General features: G+C 38.3%; 1 protein-coding gene across 5 annotated transcripts in view; it reads left to right on the top strand.

The window, feature by feature from the left end:
• ROBO1 (roundabout guidance receptor 1) overlaps positions 1-16,554 on the top strand; it is a 760,895-nt gene that overhangs the window by 208,818 nt on the left and 535,523 nt on the right. Inside the window, exon 1 of one of the 5 annotated variants that reach the window (XM_052794281.1) lies at positions 5,292-5,557. The exons of the other annotated variants lie outside the window; for them this stretch is intronic. Within the exon in view, the coding sequence (XP_052650241.1) occupies positions 5,449-5,557 (109 nt within the window). The 5' untranslated portion in view covers positions 5,292-5,448. Of the gene's footprint in view, positions 1-5,291; positions 5,558-16,554 lie in introns of those variants that run through there. 5 annotated transcript variants of the gene reach the window in all.

Raw genomic sequence — 16,554 nt, 5'->3', positions numbered from 1 at the left:
CACATGGGTAAGACAAATTATGTTTTTTCCCCTCAAAAACCAGATCATTAGGAGGAACTTTATTCCATGTTAATTGTATATAATAAATGAGTATATATGTAAGGCTGGTTGACCCAAACCAAGATTGGTTTACTCAAATGCAACTTCAATCAAGATTAAATAATATGTATCAAAACTTGTTTTTTGATTGTGCAACTCTTGCTCTGTTTATGTGTGTGAGTTTATTAGCAGGAGCATGTATACATAGATGCATGCACATGCACTTAAAGATTTGTACGTGTGTACAAATTTGCTTTCCTGTACCACCAAGAACCTAAAAGGTGCTAGCAAAATGTACAATGTTATGGTTAAGAATTTAAAAGCTCAAAAATGAGGAAATTAAGAACCAAACAAACATGTGCCCTCATAGAAGTGATGACTTTTAAGACATAGTTGTGCTAGACCATGAAGTCTTTAGGGGAGATGTGATGTCAATTTATATGATTATACAGTGCCGAATGCACTGTTGCTATTCGATAAGTAAACAGAAAAAGTGAAGGGTATGTTATTAGAATGGTAATTTTTGCATTTTTTTTTTTAATTTCATGCATTTGGATGATAAAAAAAATGGTAAGGCATGTTTTGTACTCTCCATAAGCTACAAAAAGTCTCAGGATCCTTTGTTTGGTTTTGTATTTACTAGTTCTATATTACAAGCAAAACAAAAAACCCCCACCAAGCCGATCTGGGAACTCTACCATTTCCCCAAGCTTGCAGGGGTAAAATGGTGGGTAGGTCTGGTCCCCACACACACTGCTGAATTTTGTGTATGCGCCCTTCGCTTCACAGAATTGCAATGTTTTCATGGCAAACATTGCTCAGTCTGAGTTGATCTCCCCAGAGCTGTTAGAGTCATAGGGGCTGCAAAAGAAAACTTGGCTAATTTTTAGCTTTAATGAGTTCTGTAACTGGTGTCCTGTCACACCTTAAAGTCTCTGTATGGCTGCCTCAGAGGCTCTCTGATAGTCACCAGATTTAAAGTCTTTCTTCTAAAATGGGAGACTGTTGCAGAAATGCATCAAAGGCAATGTAAGAACTGTATGTGGCAGCAGTTTAAGTATGGCTTGTACTGCAGAAATAGAGACCTGCTTTGTTTTGCAAACTTGATAAAGATGCCTTAAAATCAAGGACCCTAAAGGGCAGCTCATTACCCTCCGCGATAAGCCAGGGAGAGAGCCATAGATGCCCTTACTTATGAGCTGACCCAGTCCTAGCGTGACCGTCAGGAGAGGATGACTCATGAGCCTGTCTTACAGTGGCCAGGCTCTTCCTTGTCAGTCTGTCCTCTTTCAGCACTAAAGCAGTGTGTGACCTCTGTGAAAAAAAAGCTTTCCCAGATCATCAATTTCCAACACAGTCAGTGGTGTGTTCTTCAGAGGCGACGGAGAGGTCCTTTTGTAAGGAAGTGGCTTTGGCTTTGAGGAGAGTGGGGAAGGACTTCTGTGCACAAGAGGGCTGACCTCACGGCCTTGCAGGCCTCCAGTGAGAGAGGCTGTAGCTTTCATCATGTCTTAGTGAATGAAGTATCTCTGTGCAGAAGAGAAGGAAGTTGTTTCAGACCCTTCCTGAAAGGCCGTGCCAAGATGCTGCAGAGAGTTCTGCTACCCTTTAGAAGAAGGTAAAGGTGAAGTCTCTAATGAAGGGAGAGAGAACTTTAGAAAAAGTTCTGCTCTTTATGGATAAAAAGCTCTGTGGAAGACACCTGATCCAAGGAAAGAACTGTGCAGTAAATTGCTAGTGACTTTTATCTATGACACACTAAAACAAAAATTAAAAGGCTGGAGCATAATGAAAGCTGAGGAGAAAAGAAATTAAATATGTCTGAAGATTTTAGAGAATTACATATATTAAAGCTAGATAGAACTAGCGTAACACAGACTATAAATTCATTTTGTAATTTTATCTTCAAGTCCTTAACTTCTGACTGAGCTGCAACATATAAGTCAGAAAGGCATCCAGTCCTGGCGTAACATCTTCAAGTGGTCCACTGCATCTCTGAAAAAGTTGTCCACATGGCTAATTCTAGAATTAATTACATTGCTTTTGAGTAAGCTTTCAAATTGCTAAGGAACTCACATGAGCAGAAATTATACAGCAGAAACTGAAACTAGTTAAATGAGCTATAAAACACTGAATCACACAGGAGCAGGGCACCTTTTATTGGGCTTCACACTTCTGAATGCATAATCAGTTCAGTTTTACTTGCTGTTACTCCAGTGGAGAAGGCAGTGGACTGGCATTGCTTCTATGGCAGTAATTGTCCGCTATCTCGCTAACCAGCAACGCTGTGCATGAGGCACTCTGTAAGACAAGGTGATATAAAAGCTTTTTTGGTGATGAGTTTTCCCTATTTGACTGCATTTTTTGTGTAAATGAAGAGAAAAATGGTCACTTACAAGATGCTGCGTTGGGCATCCCTTCACACCCATCAGGATACAGAGTAGCTTTTCTGAAGGCAACAGCTCCTTCTCCTGTGACAGGATAAATGGATGTAAGCTGTGCAAAAATGTCCATGCAGGTTTTGTGTCCATGAAGGTACCCTTCCATTAATCTTGTAAGATAAAAAGCCATCTGGCCTATGGTTCTGAAACTTTCCATTAACTCTGTGGAAGGTTGCCTACTAGACAAAGCAACTGTGTGGCTTAAGAGTTCAGCAGGCATCTGCTGAAATACGAATCTGATGCACCATTTTACTTTTGCACAGCACAAGGCTCAATGAAGTTTGGATCTGGGACCAAATAAAGGATAACAAGCATTAACTGCAAGGCAGGGGTTTCTTCTATAAGGCAGCTCAAGTTTTTGGCTTGGATTTGTTTTCTCTCATTCTGGAATTCCACACATTGCTTTTTTTTCTTGAAAATCTTTTATCTTCTGTCCTTCAAACAGTGCACTGCTAACTGCAAGATCACAAAACCTTTTGGTTTTAGTGCTCAAAATTGCAGCTTTCATTTGAAAAGACAATTTTTCGGCATTCAGAGTAAACTACGCCATTCCGCATTACTGCTAATGTGCTCCTAAAGGACCACCTTTATTAACTGAAGTTTTTTCCTTTGCCGTATTTTGATGCAGTGAACAATTTGGTACATTCAGGTGTCTTACATAACCAGCACCACGATGAGTCATCTTGAGAGAGCGAGTATTGACACGCTTCCCTGGCATGAGTTAAGATGATGAAGGATGTGCTGTTAGAATGTGCTTTAAAAAAAGGCACATTAAATCCCTAACCATTTCTTTTAATGCTGTATGTTACCATAGGAGTTATTTTTGCTATAGGGCAAAGGCCCGATGGCAGGCATAGGAGTGATGCTCCATTGTTCTTCAGCCCATAAATGTGACTCCTGTAGAACAAAATGATCACAAAGAAACCAAACCTCTTAATTGGGAAATTCCACTGAGATGAGGACGTGGTGACTCTCTCCCTGCCCAGACACAGTGCTATGAGGAAACCACCCTCTCCTGGTCATCTGCATAGGGGGAACAGCCGCGCAGGGACTGCTGGGGTCAGAGCAAAACCAAAGACCGCTTGTAATGTGTAACATGCGGGAGATTTGGCAGATCACTGGTTCTTTCTGTCCTGTGCTGTAAATACTTCACTTTTTGTACTGAACGTAGTTAGCCCAAATTGAAGTAAGAGCGCATCTCCCTTCCCATTTTCTCCAACTGGCCCAAATGAAGAAACAGAGGGTTCCTTTTAAAGGACTCATGCATAACTACTTTAATAGTCATGGAAAACTTTCTGATACAATATCTCTGTGATCATCTGAAGTTGGCCAGCTCTAGGTGACAAAATTGCTCCTGGCCTCTTTTGGAAAGTTATCATCACTGACATGAGAATGTCTAGAAATGAATGGCTTCAGATGGTCATGCCTTAACTGGTCACTGTGGAGTATTTCAATAGCACTAATCATTTTGAGCTCAAATTTCATAAAGAGCAGTGCCTGTGAGCACTATAACTTAATAGATGCATTATTAAGACTAAAATAGTTTGCTTTGTCTCTACTTTCTTGGTAATTGAAATTCATTCTGGTACTTTATTCAAAAAAAACCTTAATTCTACAGCTCAGTTGTAGCTATAGTGTCTACACAACAGCCAATATGCAATGTGAGAGGCAGAAGATCAGCTTGTAGAATGCTAATTCATTGCTGTTCTATTAAGAAAATAAGTTTTACTCTTGTATAAGTAAGTAACAATTGTGAGTATTCCTGAGGCTGATGCTTGTGATGCTAAAGAACTGGATATTTTGCAGTTTCTTTTATTGACTATAAATGTAGACTACATCGAGACTAAAGCCCTCCATCACCATGAGTGAAAAGCACTCTGGTCTTATTATAGTGATTTTCAGCTCACAGGATGAAGCTTTCCTGGGCCTCTACAGGTCGTGCAGAATGATTTCATAACTGTGGTGAAAAGGTTAGCAGATAATTTTTGTTACAGTTTTTCCTTGAGACTGTGTCCATCGCCACGGGGAAGTTTGTGATCTAGCTCCCGGGCACTGATAGACACAGGGTTAAATAGCTTCCAACAATACTGCTATTAATGCGGCAAGCACTGGAGCCTGCTTGCACTGGGCACTGGCTGCCCAGAGGCTGTTGGGCTGCAGGGTGAAGGTTTGTTACGTAACACAGATTATATACATAAATTCTCAGGGCTTCTCTTACTGTCAGTGAACTGTTCCATTTATGCAGCGTCTGCTGACAGAAACCTGGGTGGGAGGTGGTATTGTTTGTGTTATATTCCCTAGAAATAGAAGATCTTTATGCTGAATAAGAGACAGCGTTATTGAACAGTTTAAAAGAAAGGGGGTTTTAAGCCTTTCTTTCTCATCCTAGGTACATTATTTTTCCTCTCTACCCTTGCCCCCCTTTGTGGGTAAGGGAGGAAGCTTTACAAACTGTGGGTTTGCACCCATTGATAAATGTAATGAGTTTTGAGTGTCAACATTAAAACGTTCCTGTCATCAGCTCGGTGAAACTGCAGTGAAATATGCAAGTGAAGGAGAAGAAACTCCTCCAGTTTCAGCCCGGCTGTGTCCCCTGCTAGGGTGCTGTGGGGAATGTTGATAAACATTGGGAAGGGCTGAGAGGTGGCAGAGGCAGGTGAGGAGCTGGTGGCTTCTGAGGGACCACAGAAAGCTGCCAGTACATCTCTTTCGGCTTCTGAGTGCCAGAGGCTCCTGGCTAGGGGAAGCCTTTACAACTCTTCTGTTTTTGCATTCCCTGGATAAAGGAAATAAGCAATGCAATGGAAATTTTTAATAAACATTTCTAGTAGGAATAATATTTTACATCTCCCTCTGCCTCTGCTGAGTAAGTGCTGTTAGCTCCAATTATTCATTCCTAAAGAAAGTCTTCTAATTCATCTTTATCAGTACTCCAGGTAGAGGTGATTTATTTTTTTTGTTACCTGGCATGGCCGTGCTGTCACTGCTGCTGCTGCTTGGGCTAGTAGACATAACTGCTGCTGCGGACGTCGTGCCTAGAATAAAAGCGGGGTCAAGGTGGAGAGGTGAAAAGAATCGTGAGTAACCTGGGCTTTTCCTTCTCTTCTTCTCAGCTCTCTATTTAAAGAAAAATGTTAGGCCTCATTTCGCTGTGGAATTCTTCCTCTCTGGGAGGTTATTCTTTAATAATAACCTTAAGGCCATATAATTTTAGGTATTTAAATATGCATGCAGAAAGCACGGGCCACACCTTCTGTATGCTCCACACATCTGCAGTACAGTCCTGGATTTCACTGCAAGCTTTCTGAACTGCCTGGGCTGATGATTAACTCCTCTGTTTCCAGAGAGCTGTAAGAGTTCCAGGCTACAGTCAGATGCACCTTTTCTATTTAGAGTCTTAACATTTTGCACGCTATTTCAAATGTTAGCATTCATAAAGGTAGCGAATTTTACAGGTCTACTGTTGTGTGAAGGAACCTTGCAACCACTGTGATTATACTGGGTAACTTTATGGATATAAATGGGTAACTGCAGTTTAAAATCTACAGATTTAGAAAGGAGGACTTAACGCAGCATTGCAGCTTGTGCAGGGTTTATCAATGCTGTACTTAAAAAGAGAAAAGAGCAGAAAATTAGAAAAGGAAAGTAGATGAGTCATGATAACATTTGGGAGTGAGACTTCCTACTGCATACACAGCTGCTTGACTGAAATAGCCAGATGATTATTTTCATTTAAAGGGCAACTCAGTTCTTGCTGACATTATTCTTTACTCCTGTCCAGCTAGTTATAAATAAGCATGCCCATGATGGGCAACACACTATTATCATTATGCCTGTGAATATTTGCTGTGTTTTTTTTAGAAATACCTAGTTTACAAAAAGGGGAAGGAGTATTGAAAATGGAATGAAGGTTTTCAGTTTAATTCAGCTAAATGTGATGTGGTTGCTTGGAAAATATATGTGATGGAAGTCCCTAAAATAACCAGGAGTTGGAGGGGTGGCTGTTGGTATCCTTGGGGTGGGTATTATCTTGACAGTCATGTTACCTGTAAGCTGATCTACAGCTTGAGTAGTATTTGTTTTTTCTAAAGTACGAACATACATATAAATAAATCTGCCACCTCACTTGGTCCCCCAAACCAGCAGCATTAAGGAAAGAGGCGCTGGACTGAGTGGAACTGAGAACTGCCTCGTCCACTCACAAGTAATTTACATCTAAAAAATACACTGCCCAAACTAGCAGGCTGTTAATGTGTGCGTAAGTGATGCACAAAAATAACATCCTACAGCTTATAAATATTTAAGCATATTAACTAATTATGACTAAAAGAGCCCTTTAATTTAATGGATATGGAAACTGAGGCACAAATCTAATAAAACCTGAAATACGTTGATTGAAACTTTTCCACAGCATGTTTCTTGTGCAGTAAAAAGGTCTTCTAAAATATGTATCTGTGTATCTTCTCAAGTACTATCTTTTATGAAAAAAAAACCAAAACAGTTCCCAGAGTAAAAATACTGTATTTTCACTTTTGATTCATTGATTTTCAGGTGTTTGAAAGTTTGTGATTCTGAGTATTTATTCTGATTTTTTTTCTACAAAGAACTGAAATAGATGGAGATATAGATATTAATGTCTCACAAAAGCATTAATGAAGTTAATCAGTTCGGGATGGCATTTAGCCACGATGCGTAAATTACAAAAAGATGCAGGAGTTGAAGAGCACCACATCTTTTGAAAATTGTTTTGCAACTATAACAGATCATTGAATGTCATCTGTCATTAGCTGTCAGACCTTGTGGATTCAAATTGCTTGCTTTCTTCTCTCAGGACAGGGGGGCTGTCAATCCAGCATATTAGCAAATTGCTAATATTTAGTTAAAGGGAAAACAGGGATGTAAATTAGTTTTTATATCATATTGAAATTGTGATACTTAATTGCTTAGAGAGATCAGCTGTGGAATGTGTTAAAAGTTGTGGATCAGAATCAACTCTCCTTGAAATTAAGATAAGGTGTTTGGATCAGACTTTAATGTTCCTTTTATTTAAATATTAGCAACTAAGAGCAACAGTAGAGATTTTACAGGAATGCCATTCACATTGTATACTATTTGGCTTTGCTATCCATGATGTCAAAATTTGTCTAGTAGCAGAATGCAGATATCATGCAGAGTTGGATTCTGTAAGAAGTAGATAGCTCCTTTCTGAGAAAGGAGAAAGCCAAAATGATGTGTAATTGTAGTTGATGGATTCTTTGTTGGTTGCTACTAACATTGTATATTTGCCTGACAGTTGACATAGTATTCGAAGATGTTCTTTTGCTGGTTTATTTTTGCACATCATAGTTAAAATACTAATAAAAAAGACTCCAAAAAGGCTTTTGATTGTGTAATATATATGTTCATTTAATTGGGTTACACTTAAATTGCATAACCAAAGCAAAAAAATATGACTTTAAATGAAAGGGGACATAGCTGGTTTTTGCATCTCTTAACAGGAATTTTCACTAAAGCATTCAGATGTAGCAGTTTAGCAATGCTTTAAAAGTATTTTGTATTTACAATATAGAGAGATTTCAAAATACTTTTGTTCCAAGTGGTCTTTTAAAAGATAGTATAACTGCATTTCTTTAGATTCTTTGTGATGCTTCTCCAAACATGATTGATTATGGTATATTAAAAGGCACAATGAATTGCCCAGAAAAACTGTCGTGATCCAAGTTCTAGCCATGCGTCTCAAGCGCAGGACTGAAGTGGTCCAGCAAGGACCACAACAAAACTCTCATTTCTATGAGTGGTGTTTGCTTTATTTGAGCTTACACCTCCTTGGATGAAACTTTGTTCTTTTTTTTCCCATATAAGCGTCTTGGAGCTGGGAAAGTTGTAGCCTAGTTCTGCTCTACCACAGCTCAAATGAGCAAAAATCAGATTTGGGGAGAGTGGGGACAAATAATAATTTCTGACAAATACAACCACTGCAATAAAAAATAGTATGGAAGGAAAATAAGGGGATTTATTCCCATATGCATCTGTACTTTTCATTATAACAGTATCTGGGTGGGGTGGGGGAGGAACAGCACAGGCTTATCATCATGGGAAATAATACAGAAAAATCTCATTGTTATTTTAATAGTGAAGTGGCAATGTATTAAGAGTGTCTTACTATCCCTCAGAAAAACTGTATTATAGAGTAATACCATGGTTATTATTAATTGTTGTATACTGCATACAACGTTTACATTGAAGACTATACAAGCATATTTTCCGACATTTATAACTTTGTATATTTATTGCTGCATTATATGTAATTTTCTTTTTTAGGAAATTTTAATCAAAATAGTTTGCTTACTCTGTGAATAAAATATATTTTCTCATTTTATAGAGAATAAAACTGTAATTTCATGGGCAAGTTTTGGATGTCATATGTAAAGATCAGAATTTAAAGTTGTCACAGAGTGAATCGCTGGAGCAGACGTGTGTCTTTCATATTTTTGGTAGAAATAGAATTATGAAGTATTAAGATTTTACAAGGTGTTAAAACTATTCTTTCTATTGTTCAATTAATTTTGCATTTCAGGCAAAAAGCTGGAGATCAGCATCATTGTCTTATTTACTATAGTTGTCACTAGGAATATCAAATGCTGTAGTCTTCGTTTAACCATAGTTATTATTAGGAATGTCACTAATATATCACTAGTAAAGAAGAGTGATACCTGTTCTTGCTGATTCTTTGTATGTTGAAATGTATGTATGTATGTATACACATATGCATACATACATATGTGTATGTAATATACACACACATACACTTCCTAAAAGCTCTATAGCTTTCTCACTCGAGCACGCAGGGACAAAATATACTCTTGCTGAACCAGGATGATTGTAAAAATTTCCTATAGTTTACTTGGGTTTTGTGAAGAACTGATTTTAATGGAGTTTTAGTATTTTTAACAGAAATTGTGTGCTAGGGAAACATCTGAAAGAGAAGGCCTTGCAGTAGGACTGACTCTTGAGAAAGGACTGACATTTACTTCAAACTTTTACTTCTGAAGCTTAGAATATATACGGCATGCATGCATCCTGGGGGCTAACAGTACGCATGTGTGCGGGCCTCGTTCCTTTGGAGGAAATTTACGTAGGCAAAAGGATGATCAAGAAGGCAAACCACACAGTTTCAGGATTCAGACTGTCACTCTAGAGCAGAATGTGTTGTGTATTTGTGAACATTGACTTCAATGTTCGAAACATTTTACAACTCGAACTGATAGAAAAAGAGGGTAAAAGTAAAATGCTTATTCCACACTAAAGGTCTCTGAATAGAGCATAGAGCTAATATTAAGGTAGTAAATATTATAAATATTTTGCATAGTAATGATAGCTTCTTATAAAAATTTTATCCTTATTATGGTCTTATTTTGTAATTACTATATTCTTCATGTCTTGTTCAAAAGTACAGTTTCTGAGTTTTGTCCCTAAATTATACACAACCTGAACATAGAATATGCAGGTTCAGGAGAAGAAAGATAATAAGGTTATCAAGGTTTTCTTAGCAAAAAATCTAGCAACTAGAACTAGCAACCCCCCCCAAAAGTCAGCATATATGTGATATTCTTCTGGATTTCAGAACTATCAAGCTATTCATAGAATACAGTGAATTAGGAAAGGTAAGAAAAATTTCAGTGTATTTGTTAATCTAATCTAGTGATACATAAATTATTGTATAAAAATAATTTATTTATTATGTTCAAATTTTCACTTTTAAAAAGTAAATGTGTATATACATATATAAAATAGCAAAAAATATTGGTAAATCATTTTCTACTGCTGTCCCCCTACAGAAAAAAGCCTACCAAAATAAGCACCTTTTTTTGTCTGGACAGTAAATGTATTTAATTTTTCAGATTTATTTAGAAGTAATTACAACTTTCAATCCCTTGAGGGATTTATTGGGACAGAAAGCTTTAGGATTCCTGTAACGTGTGTGGTAAAAAGTAATAGAAATAATTTCCTCTAATTACTTTCACTATTCACATAAGCTTCCAGTGGCTAAGGAATTTCCTTAAAATGATACTTATAATTTACTTTTTGATTTTAAAATATTTTGCTTTCTTCAGGGTTCACACTGGTACCTGCAGCCAGTTTGGTATTTCTATATGACTCAGCTAATGCTGAGTCATCAGTCTAACATTTAATGAGGGTACATACAGAGCTATTTTACTGTAAAAGCTTTAACAATCTGCTGTTATGGTGCTAAAAGCCCATCAGCAACGTAGTAGCCATTTCTCAGTTAGTCCTACTCCAGTGTTTTCTAGGTAGAGTAAACATGCTGAAATTCTTTACTTATTTTCTGCTAAAAATGTTGTATTGCTGTTCATTCATCAGTTGATAGGTTGTGAATTTATTATGGTATTTGATGCTCGTAATTTTTACATATCTTCCATTGATAAAGAAACACTGTGCTAATCCTGTTAATGTGAAATCTAGCTGTTTCCTTCCAAGTTTCCTCAGACCCGTAGTGATTTAGACAAGTTGAAGTGTGCATTGGGGTTAAATATTGCAAGTTATTCCACGGTTTATATTTGACTATCATCAGATACATACGTCCTTCACATAGTTTTTGTAAGAAGAAAAAGAAATCTGGTATGTGGCTTTAACTTTGCAAATCCATGAAAAAAATATGGACTTAACAGTAACATTGCTGCCTCAAATACAAATATGCTTGAAAAGAACAGGATCAAAGCCAATATTGAAAGAAGTTCGGAGGAGTATCTTCTGACTGAAATGCTTTTTAAAAAAAATCTTTGTTTACAGTGTTAAGAACACGTTACGACTATCTGCTGTTTCCACAAAAAAGTCATCTCCGACTCCAAACCAGAGCCAGGTCCATAGGTTAGCACCGCGAGCCCAGTACGTACCCGCCGCTCACGCCTGGGAGGAGGTGAAACGCCCGCCCTCCCTGAGACCCTCTGGAGCGGCCCGTCCCTGCCCGTCCCGTCCCCACACCTCCTGCCCCACCGGGCAGAGAGGAGCATCCTCTGCCGGCACCGCAGCTCCGGCACCTGTAGGTCAGAAGCGCTGGCTTTGTGGTGGGTGCAGAGACCAAAGGTGTGGGTCCGGCCCAAGGCGTGCCCGGCTCTCACCCAGCCCGGAGGTGAGGGGGCGGCGGGACAGAGGGCAGGAAAGGGCAGCGTGCTGCCGCCCCAGCAGTCGCTGCGATCCAGTGGCGTCGTGTGCTGCAATGATCACGGACGTGCTTTTTCCAGGAGGATTTTTTAGAATGAGGTGGGCCGCAAGGTTTTGGGCCGATGGATTGCTCTGCAGTCACCATCTTACCGGGGAGCCATTAGCCCTAACGCGACACTGCCCAGGCATGTCACTGGCCGTGTGCCCATCTCTCGGTGACCGCTGGGCTCTCCAGACAAATAGCTGCTGCGAGCACGCCATGGGCAAGAGATTAATTTCTCCACCCAGATGAACTCTCCTGGCTTGATGTAAAAAAGTGTAAGGTTGAGTACCCCTGCTTTAGATTGCTAAAAGTAAGTGTTCTTTTAAAGGAACCAGCAAGTTCCTTGTCTTACAGAAAAGAAGAAAAAATTTGTTCTTCTTGAACTGCCACAGAGTAGTCTTTGATGTTCAAATTTGCTCTTTTGTTACAGTATTTAACCCTGACATCTATCAAATAATCAAAATGTGCAAGTTTGCCTATTAATGTTATTGTCTTGTACTACAAGTTTCACTGGAAGCTTTAAACAGAATCCCAACCCAAAACCATTTAGTGATCTTTGGTGTCAAAGTGTAACCAGAAAGGTTTAATATGGCCTTTCCTAACCTTGAGAGCGCTTTCTAAGTAGTTTTTTTTCTGCTTTCAGGTAGTTGTATTTCTTGTAAGAAGTCTTGTTTCACACAATACTGTCTTAGAGGATAGTGTTTTATCACAGACATTTTAACGTCAAGTAACTTGGTATCTAAAAAGAACTATGAACAGAAAAGGTAGTTGCCTTTAGATGCTGGACACTTTTTTTCTCCTTGAGTAGATTTGGCTGATAAGGAACGCAGAAGAATGGTGGAAAGAGAGATTAAGAGGACAAGGAGAGAGATTTTAAAAGGGAGAAAAAGAAGAGAGAATTAGAAGCAAACAAAAAAGTGAGTTAAATAGCAGAAGGCTGAAGGAAAGTAAAGGAAAAGGAAAAGAAAGATAAGAAGGAGAAGAGAAGAGAATCTAGAAGGGCATAAAACAAACTACTTCTGCTGTTTACCATTTAACTAAGTTGTAATTTCCCATTGTGCTGTTTTTGGCTCCCCTCACGGGGAGCAAGCGAGTGAGCGAGCGGCTGCGTGGTGCTTAGTTGCCGGCTGGGGTTAAACCACAGCAGTCCTGCAAACTACTCGGTCTGTACTATTAACTTCAGTGTCCCACTTTCATCACACTGTCTGTAGGATCTAGGAAATGACCTCTAATGTCGAGAAATAAATTTACTTAGAACTTTAATTTGTCTAAGTTATGAGGATAAAATGAACTGGTTTATTTTAAAATTGCCTCAGTAAGATTTTACGGCAGAAACTGAAGTGAGATGACATTGATTCATAAAAGCATAAGGATTGCAGAGTAATTAAAATTTGGAACATTTGGTGCTGCAGGACTTTTGACCTTTAATAAAGTTGAATGGAATTGAACTGAGTTTCAATATACAGTGTACCATACGATAGTCAATGAAGCTGCTGTGAGATTACAATTTCTGTAAGACACTCCACAATTTCAAGAGAGCCCTTAAATGGTTTTGAAGTACTTATATGAAGAGAAAAAAGCATAATTTGTGTGCTCCTATTTGTTCTATTTTTGTGTAAAATTCTTTAAGTATAAATTTTTAGAAACTTTATTTTTCATTTATTATTTCTGAATAACAACAACAACAACAAAAGTTCTTTTTGTAGCTTAGTTATGTTGAGATATAAATACCCATTTCTCTTTGTGGGCCTTCCTGTACCATCTGTTAAAGCCAGCCTGTGTATATTCTCCTTTAAATGTATTTGATGATAATTTCTTTTTATTCACTCTGTAGTCAAGTCTTAAAACATTATATGTATTTCCTAACACCTAAAAGAGTAGCTTTATTTTTTTTTTATTTGTAACTCCTTATTTTAGCTAGCATCTAAGGACAATGGAAGAGTTAACACCATTCTCTAAATGAAGTCTACTAAAATCCTCAGTGACTGCATTCCCTTCTTTTTTCTCCTTATCTTAGGTAGTCAGGCTCCCCAATAATTCATCTCCCTCTGCCTCTTTGCTTGGTGATATATGGAATCATTAGGCACAAATATCCAAACAGGAACATGAGGACCACCCAGTACCTAGATAAGAAGTTTATGGTGCTCCAAGTCTGCTTTCCTGCCAAGAGCACCGTTACTAACTCCAAACGTCTAAAACCAGGATTAAAAAATCTCAAGATGTAGAAAAGAACAGTAAAGAACCCTCTCGTTCTTCTTACGGTGATCTTACAGCCTTGCACTTGCACTCAGCTCCTCCATTTTCAGGCTGTTGCCCAACACAAGGAAGATTCAAATAGTCATTGCTTATCTGCAGGGCCTGGAGCTGTAACTGGGACACTGTCTTGTGTCCCACTGCTAATGAAACCGCAAGACATGGGCAGCTACATGAGACACAGATGCATTGCTTGCTAATAGGGGAAAAACGTCTCTGAATCACGGCACTTAATATATTTCCTTTTTCTCTTCAAGGGATGCTTTCCTTTTGACAAGCTTTGCCCTCTTCTTGTGAATCTGAAGTCCCACTGTCAGGCTACTTTCCCACAGCCAGCAAAGGGAAAGGAGACAAGGACCCTCAGTTCCTCCCTATCCCTCCAGGGAATAGCAATTGGGACTACAGCAGTGCTGTGTTGCCTGGGCATGTACTTGGGAGTATCTTAATCCCTTCGTCTCCTGTGTTCATTTCACTTCTGCCTTATCCTCATGCCGCCTTCTTTATCGCATACTTTTCTGGTGCCCCAGTTGTGATTTTTTAAGCTTTTTCAAGCTTTTCCAATCTATTGCATCTTTTCCGGTACCTTGTGTGAGTGTTGCCAACCCATGTGGCAGGCAGTGAGACCTGGGCAACCAGCTTTCCCATGGAAATGAGCAACCTGCTACTGCTGTTGCAGAGTCTCAAATTCTTGAGATTTTATTTCTGACTTCTTGGAGAACTGGGGCCTTGACTAGTATTTCCACCATCAGAGTTACTTTATGTGGCTCTCTGAAGTACCTACTGAATTTTCAGCAAGATGAAGATTTTGCGTTGCAGGTTGAAGCATCGGAAAATCTGGCTACCACTGCGTACGATCAAGTTAGAACACAGCAGCGTTTCAGGGCTACTTGTATTGGCTGAGAGAGACGTTTTAGCCAAAATAAAAAGCTTTCCTTTTAATTTTTATTTTTTTATGAAAGTCTTCATTTCTGTATCATGAGTTGCATATACGTTGTTCTACAGGGGGCTATTTTGTTTACACAGATACTGTAGGTGATGATGCTTGTGCATACCTGTCTCAAAGCTTCAAGAGAGAGCCAGACATAGGAATCCATTGGCACCCTCAAGAGTTTCTTAAGTCAAAAAGTCCTTTGTCTTTGCTTATAAAGAAGGCTTTATGTTTTTTCTATACAACAGTTTTCCAGAAAACAAGTATAAATTTAGTTATTAGTTCATTTTATTTTTATTTATTCTAACAAAGGTCATAAATATTTTTCTGATGTTCCATTTGTTTGGTTTGTTATTTGTACATCCTTAAAAATGAATGGTTGCCTGATTCATCACTGTTGCGCTTCAGGTCTGTCCTTCAGTGAAATTATTGCTTTATAATGGTATGATGCTGGACTATTGATGTTATAAATCTGATCCTATTGTTACAGATGAAAAAGAAATTCTTATGGTGATGAATGCTCATAGAAATACTTATTTCTATGTGAGGGATTAATGAGTGAAGATACTACAGTCAAGTCAAGATAATGTGTATGTGTTTTTTTAGAAACAGAACTCAGTGTCAGCCAGAAGGTATTTCTGTATTGTGAAAGGATGCACGTAGGAAAAATAGTGAAACAAAATAATAAACGTGAAGCTTGCTCTATATAGAGCACCTCCACAGTAATATGTACTTTATGTTTCCTGGACGTTCTTTGGATTTTTGTATTGGGCTATAAAAACGCCAAATCAGAGAAGACTCTTCCAAAAGTGGAAGAGGTTTATAATGCTGCATATCTTTCTTTCTCTATTCCAAAACCACAAGAGAGCGAAATCAAGACAACGGTTGGTACGAATCCTGAAGAAGAGCTTGTGAGCTTGAGTTTATTTTCTAAATGGCTGTTTGTTCAGTGGCCCCGTAAGTGATATGATTTACTTGCTTTTTACAAACACCCATTTAAAATGGGTTTGTTCACAAATGATTAGGGAATAGCTGTTCTTTGTATAATTACCCATATTTGCGTTCTTGCATGTAATAAATGATAAGTATTTCAACTGTTCTCTTCCTCTTTAAAAGTTTGCAATCTAATTAGGCACCAAAAACTATAGTATGTTAGTTCAGGGACTAGTCACATACTACCTAAAGAAACTTTATGCAAATATGAATGAATGTAGATTTAACAATGCATATGCCGAGTTTGTTCTTCAGAAGTGTATTGCCTATATTTACAAGGAATATATTTATAAAAATCAGGATTACTTCTTAGACAATGAAAGAATGCATGAGATCATTTCTTTGCCATAACTAGTTTTCCTTGGTACTGTGATACAACATCATATGTTTTTTCTGTGATACAAAGACAACTAAGGCAAAATGCCATGAAACGTGATTTGTGCCCTGCAGAGTGCTTGGAATATCAGTGTGTTTTTACTCAAGATTGAATATGATATAAAACAAAAACAAAACAAAACAAAAAATTTTGGAATTCACATACAGCAAGAGTAGTGAAGCCTATTTCTCACATTGGATATTTTTAGTATCTTTAAAGACACATGCATATTTTTAATTCCTTCCTCTCCCTTTCTGTCTATTTGTAGCACAAACCTCTGTCCTTGGCACCAATTTTC

This window comes from Harpia harpyja, chromosome 8 (genome assembly GCF_026419915.1).
Source record: "Harpia harpyja isolate bHarHar1 chromosome 8, bHarHar1 primary haplotype, whole genome shotgun sequence".
Classification (NCBI taxonomy): Eukaryota; Metazoa; Chordata; class Aves; order Accipitriformes; family Accipitridae; genus Harpia; species Harpia harpyja.
Note: the sequence above shows the minus strand (reverse complement) of the source record. Positions and strands in the feature narration are given on the sequence as shown.